Source organism: Astyanax mexicanus, chromosome 9 (genome assembly GCF_023375975.1).
Source record: "Astyanax mexicanus isolate ESR-SI-001 chromosome 9, AstMex3_surface, whole genome shotgun sequence".
In the NCBI taxonomy this organism is placed as follows: Eukaryota; Metazoa; Chordata; class Actinopteri; order Characiformes; family Acestrorhamphidae; genus Astyanax; species Astyanax mexicanus.
In genome coordinates, this window is record NC_064416.1 from 4901849 (window position 1) to 4919044 (window position 17196).

A 17196-nucleotide genomic window follows, 5' to 3' on the forward strand; every position below is an offset into this window, starting at 1 on the left:
AAATATTACTACAGAGTTTTATAGATTGTTCCCTGTGAATAAATAGTGAAGTCATTCAGACTATGAAGGAACACATAAGTAATCATGTAGTAACTTAAAATTGTTAAACAGAGTCTGGTAACATCAGACACTCTTGATGAGGGCCAGTTTCATCATAATGTTTTTGATGGTCTTTGACTTTGACGGTACTTAGGGCTACTTTAAAAAAAATCGGATTGGCTGACCTTCATTTCTTAATGTATTTTTTTCTTTATTTAGTTGAGTATTTCTTGATTTTCATAATCTGGATTCGAACATTACTCAAATATTCACTATTCACTGTATACCTGTAACTCTACCTCTTCACTACTTTACTTTAACTGATGCTCTCAAACACTTTATTAAGAGACAAGAAATTCAAGTAATTAACTCTTGATGAGTTCAGCACAGCTGTTAACTGAAAGCCTGAATTCCAGGTGACTCTACCTCATAAAACTGACTGAGAAAATCCAGCAGAGATGTGCAAAAATGTAATGTAAGAAAGTAAAATATAAAACATATTCTGGTTAGTTTGACACCTAAATTACTAAATAATTCCAGATGTTTTTCTTCATTTTTCTTAGTATTAATCTAAAATGCTGTTACATACATTTATCTGATATCTTGAGCTGTTTATCACTTTTTGATGTTATTTTTTACATCACTTTTTGATTATTTTTGATGTGTCAAAATGTCATGATCAATAAAGAATTTGTCTTTTGTACCACCTAAATATTCTGAACAAAACTTAATTCATCAACCAAGTCTGCAACTGATGGATAATACTAATACAAAAGTGATCATTCATCTTCAGTTGTTAAAATAAAAAAAAACAGCCTAAAGTCTCCAAAATGCAACTTTATAGAATAAGAAAAAACTACTTCACTTTCAATGAAATTCTGGAGCATTTTTATTGGTCTATTCATTATGAGCTTCACATAACTTTATAACATTTTCAGTGGGTGCAGTGAATAACACTACCTATCAGTGAGTTACGACAACATGTGGGGGACAGTGTTCAATATTAAAGTTCAATTCCTGTTCTGGGTGACTGAACGCTGCACTACAACAATAAAGCTACGTTCACATTACAAGCCACATTGCTCAAATCAGATTTTTTGCTCAGATCTGATTTGTCTATCTTGTCGGTTCACAATCACTGTAAATGTAAGTGATCTGTATCTGTGTATAATGTGAACAAATCTGTTCCTGAAACACCGTCTCACCTGCTGCACATTGATACCTGTATAAACGTCTCCTTCTTCACCAACAACAAAAAAACCCTCATGTTAGAGAGACGAGAGACTCGTAGCTTTATAAAGGGTTATAAATGGATGAGTTAGCAGCTCATATGTGGAGCATCTTTTGCTGGAGTGGAGAAACAGTAAACAGCTGCTCTGAAGTTCATGTTCAGGTCCAGGAGGTGTAGGAAAAAGGTCAGGCGGTTTGCTTTTGCTGTTTTTTTTTTGCAGCTATAGCTGCACAGCTGCACCAAGAGATGCAGTGTGGGTACGAGAGAGAAGCACGTAGCACTAATGCTAATGCGTAACAGCAAAATGACACGTGAATTCTGATTTGACTGTTCAGATTTTCGTCGCATGTTCATGAATTAAAAGTGATCAGTCCCAAAATTGAGTCACTACAGCCTGGTAATGTGAACAAAGCCTAAGACTCCTTGGGCAAGACTCCTAACACTATATTGGCCCACTTCCGTAACATAAGGAACCTTGTAAGTTTCTCTAAATAAATGCCATAAATAAACATTTAAAATGTAAACATTTTGGAGCATTAAAACAATATTAAGGAACAATTGCAAGATATACATTATGTTAGAGATTGAGAGTATTTTAGTGAACGTTTACAGAACTACCAGAAGCTGAGATTCACAGCGATGTGTAGAAAAGCAGTAAAATGAATGGAGAGATAGAGGAGGATGAAAGGAGAGGAGGAAAGGTGCTGAAGGTCACTCTGTAGAGGAGGAGAGAGGGTGGGCTTCCCCTCTTCACACCCTCACATGTGGGTGAGAGATATTTCAGCAGCTGGTGAGAGATGAAGACGGTGGAGGTGAGGAGTGAGGAGGAGGAGGATGGGACTCAGCATCTGGGCAGCTCTGCTCTGGTGTCTCATTGCCTTTTGTTCTGTTAGACTATGATTAGCTCTGGCGTTCGACCCGATTCCTCTCTCTTGTGGTTAACCTGCTTCTGCTTCTTTTACTGACCTCTTTTACCCTTTTCTCCCCCTGTGGTTAAACTGTCCGTCCCCTATCCACACTCCTCAACGTCACTCTGCTCGAGGCCTGTGAGCCAGCGCTCTGTATGAAGGGCTAATTATGGGTTTCAGTTAATTTCATGAAAATATGTTTAAAAATAAAGAGTCTTTTGAGTCTTATCAATCAGAACTTCAAGCAGTATTCATATTTACACAAACTAGAGAAGCACTTAATGGTCAAAAACTTAAATTATATAGCCAAAAATGCAAAAAAAAATTAGTGGTGTCAATCGAATAAAAAAATTGATCGATCTCATTTGTTCTTCATAAGACGCAATTTCTTAAAGTGGATATTTAAAGGTCAATTCATTTTTTTTAAAAAGTGCTTTGGTGATTCAGTATAACGCTGCTTTAGTCCGGTGAAGGAGTGGGCCAGGAGAAACAATAGGATTTCAGCTTTTGCTCATGAATATTCATACATGCAAACATATCACCTCTGATTGACTAACAGCACCGCGACACCAACAATTAGAAACGATTTATAAATAAAGACAATTTTACACTAATAACATATTTTGCAATATCGTATGTTACATATGTTACAACATGTGTAATAATGCCCTGCTAAGTGAAGTTCAGCCACTGACCTAGTCTTAGAGTCTCTCAAAGTAAAACGGCAAATCCACCGGAGATCCTATTTAAACCTATAGATACTCTCATACAGATGTGGTAATCCAGAACCAGAAAGTAAAATTCCACCCTGATCAGCTTTTTCTAAATATTTTCTTTTACTAGCTACTGCAGACAATGGAGGTTGAGAATCGGCTTTATGTGCAACTCAGAGAGACCTACTGTATTTCACAAAGAACAAAAAAAAAATGGATTTTAGCAAAAAGACACCTTTAAAGGTACATAAAAATGGATGGAAAGAAATGTAAAATGCAATTATTTTTATATTAGCAGTGTTAATTAAAATACTAGTTTATACTTGAGGGGGTGTTTGAGTGGAGATAAAACCAACGTGGGACGCTGGAATAAACAATGCATAATAAATTGGATAGAGGAAGCTTTTATTTTACTTTATTATGAACTTAACTTGGTTGTAAGGATTTCTGAATCCTTACATTCGTTACATGTTTGCACTTTATGTTTGTCTGTTGTATTGTTGTTGTTCCATGTTGCACTATGGTTCTGGAGGAACGTAATTTCATAATTTTGTTACACTGTGTACCTGCACTCAGATGTAATGACAGTAAAAGCCTCTAGACTCTTGTTGTTTTGTTTTATACTTGTCTGAATAATATTTCTGACTCTGTAACATGTCTGACCCGTTAGGAGGGAACTGTAGCACCTCTTGACCCGCCCTCTGGACACCGCAGGCTGGGAACACCACTAGCACGAGCTAAACGCTACGCCATCAACCCCCTGGGCTACAAGTGGGAGCACTTCAACATCACCTACAAGTAGGCCTGTCACAATAATTGCAATATCGATTTGTTGTACAATAAATGAACATGACTTCAATAATTTTTGATAATCGTGATATCATCTATTGTGCTTATTTGTATGTTTGTCCAAACATATAACAGTGAACAGTATTTTAGCCAATCATGCTTCAATAACTGTGACTCTATAACACACAGTGTGGACTAAAATAGGTGAAGGTGTCTTTAAAAAGTGTATAATTATTTTTTTATGCTATTCTATTATCATATATTAGTCTTAAAATGACAAAAATATTGTGTATCGCAATAATTTCTGGGACAATATATCGTCCACAAAAAATTCCAATCTTGACAGGCCTAACTACAAGTGAGTAGGGCTGCAACACTAGTTGCACACACAAATATACCAATAGTGGCTCAGACTATTAGACTATAAAACTACACTACCCAGCAGCCCCTGCTTCGCTTGCTGCTGTGGTCCAAGCCAGGTGCTCTCCCCACTAATAAGCTCACCTGCGATCTCCTTTCCAGACCTTTTTAATCTTAAAGGTACAGACTGCCTAATACACCTCAACACTCCCAGATTCTAGGCTGTGACCGAAATGTATACTTACTCCCTCATTAGTAGTGGAGGTACTATATAGTAAGAGACTATTTAGTGCACTAAGTAGTGTTGAAAACACAAGTGAATTGGGACACTCCCTCATCCGTAACATGCATCAACACGGGTCACTTATACAAACATGTGACCGGCTGAACTTGGTTTAAAACTCCATAAAACACACAATAAACAAGTTTGTATAGCTCTAAGCTAATCATGGAGTGACCTCAGACAGTTACGATAGACTATTTACAAACATAATTCTCAGATTAAATTACTACATTGGAAATATGTGAAATTCACAGCATCCAGCAAGTGCCAGGACTCTGCTGCCCAAAGTAGTTGGGGAAATTTGGTTATGTTCACATTACAAGCCACATTGCTCAAATACGATTTTTTTTTGCTCAGATCAGATTTGTCTATCTTGACGGTTCACATTCACAAATGTAAGTGATCTGTATCTGTGTGTAATGTGAACAAATCTTCCCTTAAATCGTCCCTTAAACGCTTTATAAAGGGAAACGGATGCGTTAGCAGCGTCCACATTCATGTCGCATGTAAATGGATCTAACATAAGGAAGTGGCTCAGATCTGATTTGGAAAAAAAGATTTGGCACGTTCACACAGCCATGAAAAAAAAAATCACATCTGAGCCACTTTGAGCAAATAATCTGATTTGAGTCACTTGAGCCTGGTAATGTGAACATAGCCTCCTCAATGTTGTAGATAACGTAGCTAACCTGGCAGTGACCAAAAGTGTAAAAAGTATCTCCATTCATTACTCTGAAGGTAGAAGTATACATACTAGGATTTTAAATACTTCTGTAGAAGTTGAAGCATCAACTCAAGCTTTTTACTCTTTAAGTAAAAGTGTAGAAGTTCAAAACTACTTAAAGTATAAAAGTAAGTCATTTTTGGAAAAGTATTGTTGAACATTTATCTAAAATCACAAATGTTAAAATATCACTTTCTCCAAGACTAATGATATTAGGTGACACCTCTGTATGTAAACTTAGCAAAGTAGTAGCTAAAATGATTTTATCTTCTGCATTAATAGGCAAAAAAACTATTTTACTTTCATGGAAAGAGACACAGCCACCTTCTTTAACTATATGGAAAAACTTTTTAATGGAAAACATTTTGATGGAACGGGTGTCCTATTCTTTTAACCCAAAATATAAACTATACTATGGAATGTGGGACAAGGCAGCAGAGTATTTAAACTCGATTGACTTATAGCTATGCAACATTTCTTATACTTCTGTATTGATTGCTTTATTTTATAGAATCTTTTTAGTGCTTATAACACTGGTGCTTATTCTTTTTTTGTGTGCTATTAGCAAATCTTTTCGTTTGTTTGTTTGTTAGTTTGTTTGTTGTTTGTTGAGATTGATTAATGTGCTATTTTCCTGTACATTGTAATTACTTTAAAACCAATAAAACATTAAATAACAAAAAAAAAAAAAAAGGGGGAAAAAGCCATTAAGAACAAAAGCTTAGGCCACGCCCACAGAGTCCTATAGTGCACTACTATAACTATATATTTTTAAGCAAATTCAACAACTAACTTAGTCAATCCCACAAAATCAAACACAATGCGAATGGTTGCTACCATAGACAATTTTAACCTGTACCTGTTATATTAAATGTACCTGTTATATGTTTTCTTGCCATGAAAATTAAATTAATATATATATATATATATATATATATATATATATATATATATATATATATATATATATATATATTCAAGGTTATACATAAGTGTATTGATTCACTGCATGAATATTTCAGTTTATAGTAGAACTACTCATATGAGCCACTATCTCTTTAATACTAAAGCCATCAGAGTACAAAATCTTTAGTTTACTGTTTAAATTTTCCACCTAAACATTTCACCTTAAAACACATTTCCTTTCTACGTTAAAACTGAGCACACGTTACATTAAGCCTGTAGAAGATGTTCTAGAGTTTTATATGTAGTTCTGCTTATGCTGCGCAGAAATTCCACCTTAAGAACACCTGAAAAACGAGTCTTCCACATTAAGCCAGTGTATTGCCAAATCAACATTTAAGGCGGACTGCTAAATTGGCAGCATTTAAGGTGGAATGGTAAATACAAACAGTGCAAAATCTTCTTGAGTGATTTACTGAAGGTAATAAAGTGTGTTTACTTACTTATAGTACCGTGGTTTCTGCAGGGGTGACCTTAACAAAGACTCAGAACAGCAGTTTTCCCTCTTTTCTCTCTTTTGTATTGTTTTATCGTTTTATACGCGGTGTTTGTGTTACTGTCCGCGTGCTGAACGCGTGGAGCTTCAGGTGGAGAAACCGGCTGTGTCCCAAAAAGCGCGCCTCTGATGAGTGTAGTAGACTTCACCAGAGTGTAGACTCTTTAGGACAGCAGTGCAGACTGCATGGAGGGATTTGGGACGGGCTGTAAACGCTGACGTGTGAAGTGCACTTATAGGCTAAAGAAAAGCTAAAGAAACTGAAGAACTAACCTTTACAAAAGAATGAGGCTGCTAGACTATATATTATATTATATTATTTTATTTTATTTTATTTTATATAATGTAGCTTCTGGACCCCACAAACTATTGTTTATCATGAAAATGAAATAATAAAAAATAACGAAAGAATAATAATAGTAAAAGTAAATGGTAAAATAAAACTTAAAGAATACTAAGAAAATAAGAATCATAATAAAGAAATAAAAAGGAAGAACAATAAAAATAAAGACTCAAATTAAAAGAGAATCAATCAATCTGTTAAAACAGTCACAAGATTTTTGAAGGTGATTAGTAACTAAAACTTTTACTAAAAGTTACTAAAAGAGCTTTGGAGTTTCTTAAAGTGAATTCCAGCTCACTGGCACATAGTAGCTATAAGCAGATCTTTGCATTTCACTAAAAACTTACTTGAAATAAAGAATAAACATCATCTTATTGTTAATATTTTTTGTAGTATTTTATTATTAATAATAAAAATAATTTTTAGAACCATGTTCAATCTACTGTAATTCCATTAATTTCTAATGTTTTAGTTTTTTACTGTGGTAACGTTTCAGTATCATATTAAAAGTCATAATTCTGTTATTGTGACAACACTAGTGTGTAATAGAGTGAAGGACAGTGAGTAAACACAATGTTTAATAACATTAATGTTGTTTTATGTTTATCAAAGAAAGCTTTTTATTTCACGGTTCGTTAGCTAGTTTGTGAAAAACATTTTTGTGTTTTGCATTAAAGAATTACAAAGTTCCCGAACACACTGAATAAGGACGACACGCGTAAAGCCATCAGCATTGCCTTCACCAAATGGAGCGACGTCTCACCTTTAACCTTCACCGAAATCACCAACCTCAGCAAGAACGCCGACATCATCATCGGTGAGAACCACAGCAACCACATGTAGCCTATCATCAATAACACCTCAGTTGACACTTAGGCCTGGAAACGCCCACACCTGTATAAATTGTGAGGTGTTATCTTGTGAGTGAGGTTGAATGTATATTGGTCATTGTGTCTATGGTAAGGTGAGGTGAATTATACCATTTATATATGGTATATATATATACCATAGAAGGATAATATTACCACACAGAATGGACAGTGGACAGTGCAGTCAGTGATAATGATGGTGATTGGCGGCATCTGACTAGAATTGTCCAACCAAACAGAGACCAATTCAGTTTCTGAATCAGTTTCTCTCATTTTGCTATTTATAGGTATATGTTTGAGTAAAATGAACATTGTTGTTTTATTTTATAAACTACAGACAACATTTCTCCCAAATTCTAAATAAAACTATTCTCATTTAGTTTTATTTGCAAAAAAAAAAAAAGAGAAATGGCTGAAATAACAAAAAAGATGCAGAACTTTCAGACCTCAGATAATGCAAAGAAAACAAGTTCATATTTATAAAGTTTTAAGAGCTCAGAAATCAATATTTGGTGGAATAACCCTGGTTTTTAATCACAGTTTTTGTGCATCTTGGCATCATGTTCTCCTCCACCAGTCTTACACACTGCTTTTGGATATCTTTATGCTGCTTTACTCCTGGTGCAAAAATTCAAGCAGTTCAGTTTGGTGGTTTGATGGTTTGTGATCATCCATCTTCCTCTTGATTATATTCCAGAGGTTTTTATTTTATTTAGTCCAGATCTGTAAATTAAATAAGTCAAAAGTCATAGGACACTGTACTAGTGTATATTACAGTCTTAAAAAGAAAGGTGTGTTTTTGCCTGGTCAGGTTTCTACACATTCAACCACACAGACTGCTGGTGGTCTCCGCTGCACCCCTGCTTTGACGGGTTGAACGGGGAGCTGGCCCATGCCTTCCTGCCGCCGCGGGGTGAGATACACTTCGACAACCATGAGTTCTGGATCCTGGGCAAGTCTCGCTTCAGCTGGAAACAAGGTACAACACTAACAATTTACATTTAGAAGTGTGTGTGTAAGTGCGAGGTTTGAGTGGTGAGATGGTGTGGTGGTACATTAGTCTAAAAGTGGCCTGTGTACTAGTGGAATATACAGGTGCATCATTAAAAAGTTACTTTATTTCAGTAATTTAGTTGAAAATGTGAAACTCATATATTATATAGATGTATTAAACACAGAGTGATCTATTTTACCCGTTTGTTTCTTTTATTGTAGATGATTATGGCTTACAATTAGTGTTTCAGAAAATTAGAATATTATATAAGACCAATTAGTACTTTTGGTAGTGTGGGCAGTGTGCCAAGTCCTGCTGGAAAATGAAATCCGCATCTCCATAAAAGTTGTCAGTAGCAGAGAGAAGCTGTAAGATATGAAGTGATGTAAGATTTTGTGGGAAAACAAAACTGCACTGACTTTAGACTTGATAATAAAACACAGTGGATCAACACCAGCAGATGACATGTCTCTCTAAACCATCACTGATTGGTGGAAACTTCACACTAGACCTCGAGCAGTTTGGACTGTGTGTCTCTCCACTCTTCCTCCAGACTCTGCTCCCTTGATTTACAAATGAAATGTAAAATGTACTGATGATCAGTGATGGTTTGAAGAGACATTTTTATGATCTTTTTACATTGCATGCTGAATTATTCTGTAAACAAAAAGCATTAAAATACCAGAATATGTTTAATGATTCTTCTAGGCATTTTCTCACCCTTTTTTGTGTTCTCTGCTGATCACTCCTCCTCCCCGGTTAGGGGTGTGGCTGAATGACCTGGTGCAGGTAGCCGCCCATGAGATTGGTCATGCTCTCGGCCTGTGGCACTCGCGGGACCCCAACGCTCTGATGCATCCCAATGCCACGTACACCGGCCAGCGCAACATCGCCCAGGACGACATCTGGGGCATCCAGCGGCTTTATGGTAAACCAGGACTTCTGTCTGACACGAGGAGATTGACTTAATATGTAAAGAAAACTTTCAGTCGTTGAAGTGGAACAACAAATCAGTGCCAATGCTCCCCCGTATGTTAGCCCCCATACCCCTTACACTAACTGTGCTAGCTTACATTGCTGGAGAACAACAGGTTGCATCTTAGTATGGTAACATTACCGTATTTTTAGCCATGTAAGGCACACTTAAAATCCTTTCAATTTTTTCCAAAAATCGTCAGTGCGTTTTATAATCCGGTGTGCCTTATGTGTGAATTTTACCTGTCAGGTATTAAGGAGCAGTAAAGCCACTCCACTGAAGTACAGAGTTATAAGGGAGTTTCATTTTAGTTCTCCAGCACCGAGACTAGAGCAGTATTAGCATTAGCCGCTAACCGTGCTAAACGCTAGCTCTTTTACCATTCAGAGGTGAGTAATAACGGCCTGTACTTTGCGTGTCTACGTGCGACAAACTTTCATGCTAGCTAATATCACCCTGGCTTACCAGAACACTCAGGGTTCCTCAGTGTAGCACTGTTGGGGCACATTTACTATTAGCCTTAATGCTAACGCTGCTGCACCCAGCCTTACTGGAAATCTGGAAATCTAAGCTTACTGTAAATAAACAGAAACACTTTACTCACCCAAATAAACAGTTTTCAGTAGAAAAATCTGTGTAGATTAACATCCAGTGCTTGTTTGACTTTAAAAGTTTTAAATGTTTTGTTTACTATGTTTTGCTTAGTTTTACTAAATAAGAAGGAAACATGGCGACACCCCTGTTACTTACTAGTGTCACTTAATGCGCCTCATAATCCGGTGCGCCTTATAGTACGAAAACATCGGAACTGATCTGTTGTTCCACCCCTAACTGAAATAGAAATTTTGATTGGTTCTGGTGCATGGTTTGAATTTATCATTGTTTTCACAGTGAGAAGTAACATTTAGATGCATTTAATTTTTAATTTTCTGTTTAATTGTAGAAAGCCTCAGTACACAGGGAATAATTCTGGTATGCTAAACAATAAAACGTAGCTCTGTTCCAGATTTGCTGAGATTTAATGGAAAACCTAGAAGAAATGAGGCTTCAGAAACAAGAATTTTACAAGGCCAGAGAGCAAACAGTGCTAATATGGAGGCTAATTATACATTATCAATGGTCTTAGTTTTAGGGTGTGATTTTCACAGTGATATAAGATTATTCGTATCTGTCAATCATAGTCAATCAATGACTTTCTGCAGAATTAAACGTATTAAACTGTATAAATATTTAGAGCAAGAAGGTAAATTCAGCCTAGCATGATAACTTACTAAGGCAGAGCTGATAGAAAGTAATATTGTGACCAGTTGTAATTGTATATTTTAACAGTGCACATATTCAGATACAGGATTTTTTTTTGTGTGTGTGTGTGTGTGTGTGTGTGTGTGTGTGTATGTGTATGTGTGTGTGTCTGTGCTCTAGCCTTGTAACATCCTCATTTCCTGCTTATCCTCCCTTCCTCCTCTATCCCACTATTTCCATTTGACCTCCTTTAGGCCTGCCTAAAAATGTTTTGTTTGTTTGTTTGTTTGTTTTTTGTACCTTGAACTTCTTTTACTCTATGTGCATCACTATTGTAAGTTGATTTGGACAAAAGTGTCTGCCAAATGTAATGTAATGTGTGTGTGTGTTTCAGGCTGCTTGGATAAGAAGCGAGTGTGTGACCCCTGGGCCCGGTTAGGGTTCTGTGAGAGGAGGCGGAGCTTCATGAAGAAATACTGCCCTAAACGCTGTGACCTGTGTTACGGTGAGCTTTACCACATCACAACCAGGTGGACCGATCAGGTCCAGACCATAATCATTCCTCCAGCTGTTTGGGCACATCTGCTGCTGATCTGAGCTAATTAAAGAGGCTCAGCAGTTTTAAAACACTACTGGTGGATTTTTACCTGCTGCATCAGTAAAATTTTGCCCAAAAACCTCAATGTAATTAATTAACGTAAATTTAATATTTAAAGAATATAAAGAGAGAGAAATATCGTTCTGCCCCTCAGAGCCCCTGGACGAGGCGTCCACCCCGACACCGCCCCCTGCGAATGTAAAAGTGAAGATGGTCCCTCGAGGGAAGGTGGTGGGATTCCGCTGTGGGACAAAAAACACAAAAGTGCCTCCAAAAGTCAGGTACAGCAAACACACACTCTCTCAACACCATAACGCACCAAATCTATCAAGGATTATACAATATTTCAAACTCTAATAACTACAAAAGCTTCCACAGATACTATATAATTATTAATACCTGTTATAAATGTAGTTTATGGGGTTAGAAACCTAGAATTTATAATTCTACTATGAAATATGCTCAATTAGTTACTTCTAATTACTCTTAATTATTCATTGACAGGTAAAAAATATGTCTATAAATGTGTCCACTAGGAATTATTCAGTATCTACTATGAATTATTCAGTAACCACTATTAATTATTTATTGTCTACTGTGAATTATTCAGTATCCACTAGGAATTATGAATTATCCACTATTCAGTAACCAATATAAATTATTCAGTAACCACTATGAATTATTTAGTAACCACTATGACTTATGCAGTATCCACTAGGAATTATGCAGTATCCACTATGAATTATTAAATAACCACTATGAATTATTCAGTAACTACTATACATTATTTAGTATCTACTATTAATTATTTAGTAACCACTATGACTTATGCAGTATCCACTATGAATTATTAAATAACCACTATGAATTATTCAGTAACTACTATACATTATTTAGTATCTACTATTAATTATTTAGTAACCACTATGAACTATTTAGTAACCACTATGAATTATTCAGTATCCACTAGGAACCATTCAGTACCCACTATGAATTATTCAGGAACCACTATAAATTTTTCAGTATCTTACAGACATTGTTTAGTTTACACTTTGAAATATTTAGAATCCACTATGAATTATTAAAAATCCAAATGGATTATCCACTGTTCAGTAAACCCTATGAATTATTCAGTAATCGCTATGAATTATGCAGTATCCACTAGGAATTATGAATTATCCAATTGGATTATCCACTGTCCAGTAAACACTATGAATTATTCAGTAACAATTTTAAATTATTTAGTATCCACTATGAATTATTCAATAACTACTATTAGTCATTTAGTGTCTGAAAGAAATTATTCAGTATCCATTATGAATTATTAAGTATGTACAGATTTTTTTCCCATTATATACTTTAAGTTATTTAACATTCAGAATCTGCTATGCTTTTATAAGTGTCCACAATGAATTATTCAATATCTTTTTACTTAGTAATTAACATAAACATTTCTTATGATTAATTCTATTAACTGGAGTGTGATAATGGTGTGTTTTTTTTAGCTGGTATAAAGACGGAGAGCAGCTCCTGACCTCTATCCCAGGATACATCAGCATCAAAGACCGAGACCTGCGCATCGTAGCTAACGAGTTTAACGAGGGAACGTACACCTGCAGGATCCACCGCCGCGGAACCGTCGTCTCCGCAAACTCCTGGGCCATCAGACTCAAACCAGAACCGCTGTCCAACAACAGCTGATCCCTGAGGAGAACAGTGAGGAGAGACTGACCACAGCACTCACACTACCTCCACAACCAACAGCCAATCAGAACCAGCATCCAATCCGAACCAGCATCCTAATCAGAATCAACACCCAATCAGAACCAACACCCAATCAGAACCAGCATCCATCCCAGAACCACCAGACATACTCACTGAACAGCTTTAGCGGAGGATCTTCAGTGAACTGTTCCCCCTGCAGATGGTTTATATGCTGATAAAGGGCTGGATACAGTAGAATCAGTGGCATTATGTTTTATATACTGTGTGTATCTGATGTATAGCGTTTATTTACTAAATAGAAATTTTACAAACAATCCTGAGCTGTAGTCATTAAATTAAACATAGACTTAAACTTAAAAACTGGGTTAAGATGACAAATAATATCTTATTTATATATCGTCGCTGTCATGCAAAAACCTTGTATCTCAAAAATGTCTTCTTTTAATGGAATTTTGTGATTTTTTTTTATTTTACATAATGCTGTAACATTGGTCAAAAAGTGATGAATGAAAAAAAGAAACACTTTTTTTATTTTATCATAGTTAGAATGCTGACTCATGGTTAATATTTTATCTTATGACTGGCGAGCTAGCTCACAAAGCTAGTATGTTAGCTTATAGCTAGTATATTAGCTTATGGTTAATATTTTAGCTTATGACTGGCAAGTTAAGTCATGCCCAGTATGTTAGCTTATAGCCAGTATGTTACCTTATGGCTAGAATATTAGCTAGCTCATGACTGGAATGTCAGCCCATGGCTAATATGTTAGCTTATAGCTAGTATGTTAGCTCATAGCAAGTAAGTTAGCTCATGGCAGGTATGTTAGCTCATGGCTAGTAAGTTAGCTCATAGCTAGTATGTTACCTAGCTAGTATATTAGCTAGCTCATGAATGGCATGTTAGCCCATGGCAAATATGTTAGCCAATAGCTAGTATATTAGCTCATGGTTAGTATATTAACTAGCTTATGATTGACATGTTAGCTCTTGGCTTGGCTAAGTGTGTACGCTTACAACTGCAGTGTTAGCTAGTATGTTAGCTCATAGCTAGTATGTTAGCTCATGGCTAGTATTTTAGCTTATAGCTTGTACATTAGGTCATGGCTAATATATCAGCCTACGACTGTAGTGTTAGCTTATTGCTAGTATGTTAGCTCATAGCTAATATGTTAGCTCACAGCAAGTAAGTAAGCTCATGGCTAGTATGTTAGCTTACAACTGTATTGTTAGCTTATGGCTAGTATGTCAACTCATAGCTAGTATATTAGCTCATGGCTAAGATTTTAGCTTATGACTGACATGTTGGCTCATGGCTAGTTTGTTAGCTTATAGCCAGTATTTTATCTTATGGCTAGTATATTAGCTAGCTCATGACTGGCATGTTAGCTCATGGCTAGTATGTTAGCTTATTGCAAGAATGTTTATATCATAGCTAGTATATTAGCTCATGGCTGGTAAGTTAGCTTATAGCTAGTATGCTACCTTATGGCTAGTATATTAGCTATCTCATGACTGGCATGTTAGCCTATGGCAAGCATGTTAGCTTACAACTGTAGTGTTAGCTCATGGCTAGTATGTTAGCTTATGACTGGCAAGTTAGCTCATGTCTTGTTTGTTAGCTTATAGCTAGTATGTTACCTTTTGGCTAGTATATTAGCTACCTCATGCTGGGACTTTTGCCCATGGCTGGTATGTTGGCTTATAGCTAGAATGTTTTTATCATAGCTAGTATATTAGCTCATGGCTGGTAAGTTAGCTCATGGCTAGTATGTTAGCTTACGACTATAGTGTTAGCTCATGACTAGTATGTTAGCTCATTGCTTATATGTTAGCTTACATCTGTAGCATTAGCTCATGGTTAGTATGTTAGCTAATAGCTAGTATGTTAGCTCATGTCTGGCGTGTTAGGATATCACTAGTATGTAAAGTATTAGCTGAGTGCTTACATATTAGCTAATGTGATGCACAGAAATCAAGATACAAGGTTTCTGGATGAAAGTGACTGTATGTTTACTGCTTTACTGCTGAGGGCAGTGTGGACTTTTATTTTGTATTGCTTATTCCTTATCACATATGTTGTTCTAAAACATCTGACTTATGTTAATATTTAGAAGTAGGTATATGTTATGTGTGTATTTTATTATCTATTATATATAAATTATGTACATTGTTTAACGTCTTTTAGAATCCTCATTTTTTTCAGCAGTATGTAACTGCTTTAAGTAAATTAGCTATTCAGTAGTGCATCTAGAGGATGCTTTTCTTTTGCCCTCCATAAATAACCAGTAAACGCAGCACAGTGTTCACAATGATCTGCTTTGTGTGAATCTCTCTTGCTTTACAGCCGTGGTTCTCAAAAATCTCAAGATCGTACATCATAAGGCCTTAGAAAATTTGCTGTGTGCTCTAAAATATTTCAGAATTTACCTGTAATTTTCATATAATTACATTTGTTGTTTGGTGTCCAAGCCCACATTTCAGTCCTTCACTCTCATAACTACAGTGCCAATACAGTACAGTATTATCAGTTTAATAGGCCTTACAACTGAATCCTGCACACTAAGAAAAGTAAGTACAGATTTGTACTTAAAAGGGTACAAAGCTTGTCTCTGGGGCTGTACCTTATATTGAGGTACAAAAAAGTACCTTTCAGTGAAAGTCCTTTTTTGTACCCATGGTTTTTTTCAGTATAAATTATAAAAATTATAAACATTATCATCAACTAAATATGGCTCAAAAACTTGATGATCCAAAATTGTCTGGCTTTTAAATTTAAAAATGTGCAATTAAAATATATATTGTTTATCAGTACAATGATACAGAATACTGAATGTACCATTTTGTCGGGTTAAATGGTACAAATCTGTACTTATTGCTGTCAGGAAAGACTTTGTACTTCAGAGGAAACACATCTGACCCTGTAAAGACCAATATTGTAAGTATAAAGCTGACTTGTTACGAAGTAATCAGAACCCAACTTATAAATAAAATTTTGTACAAATTAGAGTATTCAGTGTAGAGATTGTTTCCGATTTCATACCACATGCGTCTCTTTAAATGGCGACATATGGTCTGAGCACTGCAGGCTGACATCCCACATCCTCAACCTCTGCAGCAATGCTGGCAGCCCTCATGCATCTATTTTTTTTATATGAAGCTGAACATTTGAACTTATTTTGTCAACCCTGTGGAGGCCAATTTCATACCTTATTACTGTAAAAACAAAATCTAAAATTGGTCTCCTTAATGTGATTTTTAGGTCAGCTGAACAAGACATATTAAATTTGTACCATAAACTACAGCAAACTAATTGCCTATACTAACTATAAAGTTTTTTGTTAAAAGTTCGCCCTAACTAAATTATTTGTGTTGTCAAAATGTACAAATTAAAGTTGATCCCTAGTTGAGGCCAAGCCAACTACTTTGCACTACTGCACATGCTCAGTTTGACTCTATAGTTAAACGGGGTCTACTGAGCAATTATGCAGGGGTTGAGGGCTATAAGATCAAGTTGCTGTGTTTTGTGTTGCAGATAGTATTTAGATTATATGCTGGTTGGGTCCAGCTGGTCACATTTGCTTTAACACAAGCTTATATGACTGACAATAAATACAGATATGTATTAGTCATAACTTCTCAATTGCCAACATAAATTATCAAAAATATATAGTTTTGTGCTTATTATGTGAGTTATCTTAAAGGATAGTCAGCAGAATTTACAAAACTCATTTTGCAGAACCTAAATGAGGCCAACTATCAACACAAATAACAATGCATTTGTTAAAAAGTATGTTTAACTAAACAAATGTAGCTGAAACAATGCAAAATAAGTGACCAACTTGAAATATGCACCTCACAGCTTAACTTAAATTAGACCTAAAAAAAAACACAGTGTAGGCCATCTTTGTGGAGAGCAACAATTCAACAATTCTGTTTGTCACATC

At 35.8% G+C, this 17196-nt stretch overlaps 1 protein-coding gene and 1 long non-coding RNA gene across 2 annotated transcripts in view; one reads left to right on the forward strand and one right to left on the reverse strand.

Moving 5' to 3' along the window:
* The window catches only part of LOC125804622 (uncharacterized), a 19614-nt gene extending 12994 nt beyond the window's left edge, over positions 1-6620 (reverse strand). Inside the window, exon 1 of the long non-coding RNA XR_007440759.1 lies at positions 6454-6620. This is a non-coding gene — a long non-coding RNA (uncharacterized LOC125804622). The remainder of the gene's footprint in view (positions 1-6453) is intronic.
* Positions 1-15561, forward strand: part of mmp23bb (matrix metallopeptidase 23bb) — a 16460-nt gene extending 899 nt beyond the window's left edge. Inside the window, exons 2-8 of the mRNA XM_022665969.2 lie at positions 3562-3689; positions 7527-7666; positions 8530-8697; positions 9476-9640; positions 11325-11435; positions 11683-11809; positions 13034-15561. Coding sequence (XP_022521690.2) covers positions 3562-3689; positions 7527-7666; positions 8530-8697; positions 9476-9640; positions 11325-11435; positions 11683-11809; positions 13034-13229 — 1035 coding nt within the window. The 3' untranslated portion in view covers positions 13230-15561. The remainder of the gene's footprint in view (positions 1-3561; positions 3690-7526; positions 7667-8529; positions 8698-9475; positions 9641-11324; positions 11436-11682; positions 11810-13033) is intronic.
* Positions 15562-17196: the final 1635 nt, after the last annotated feature.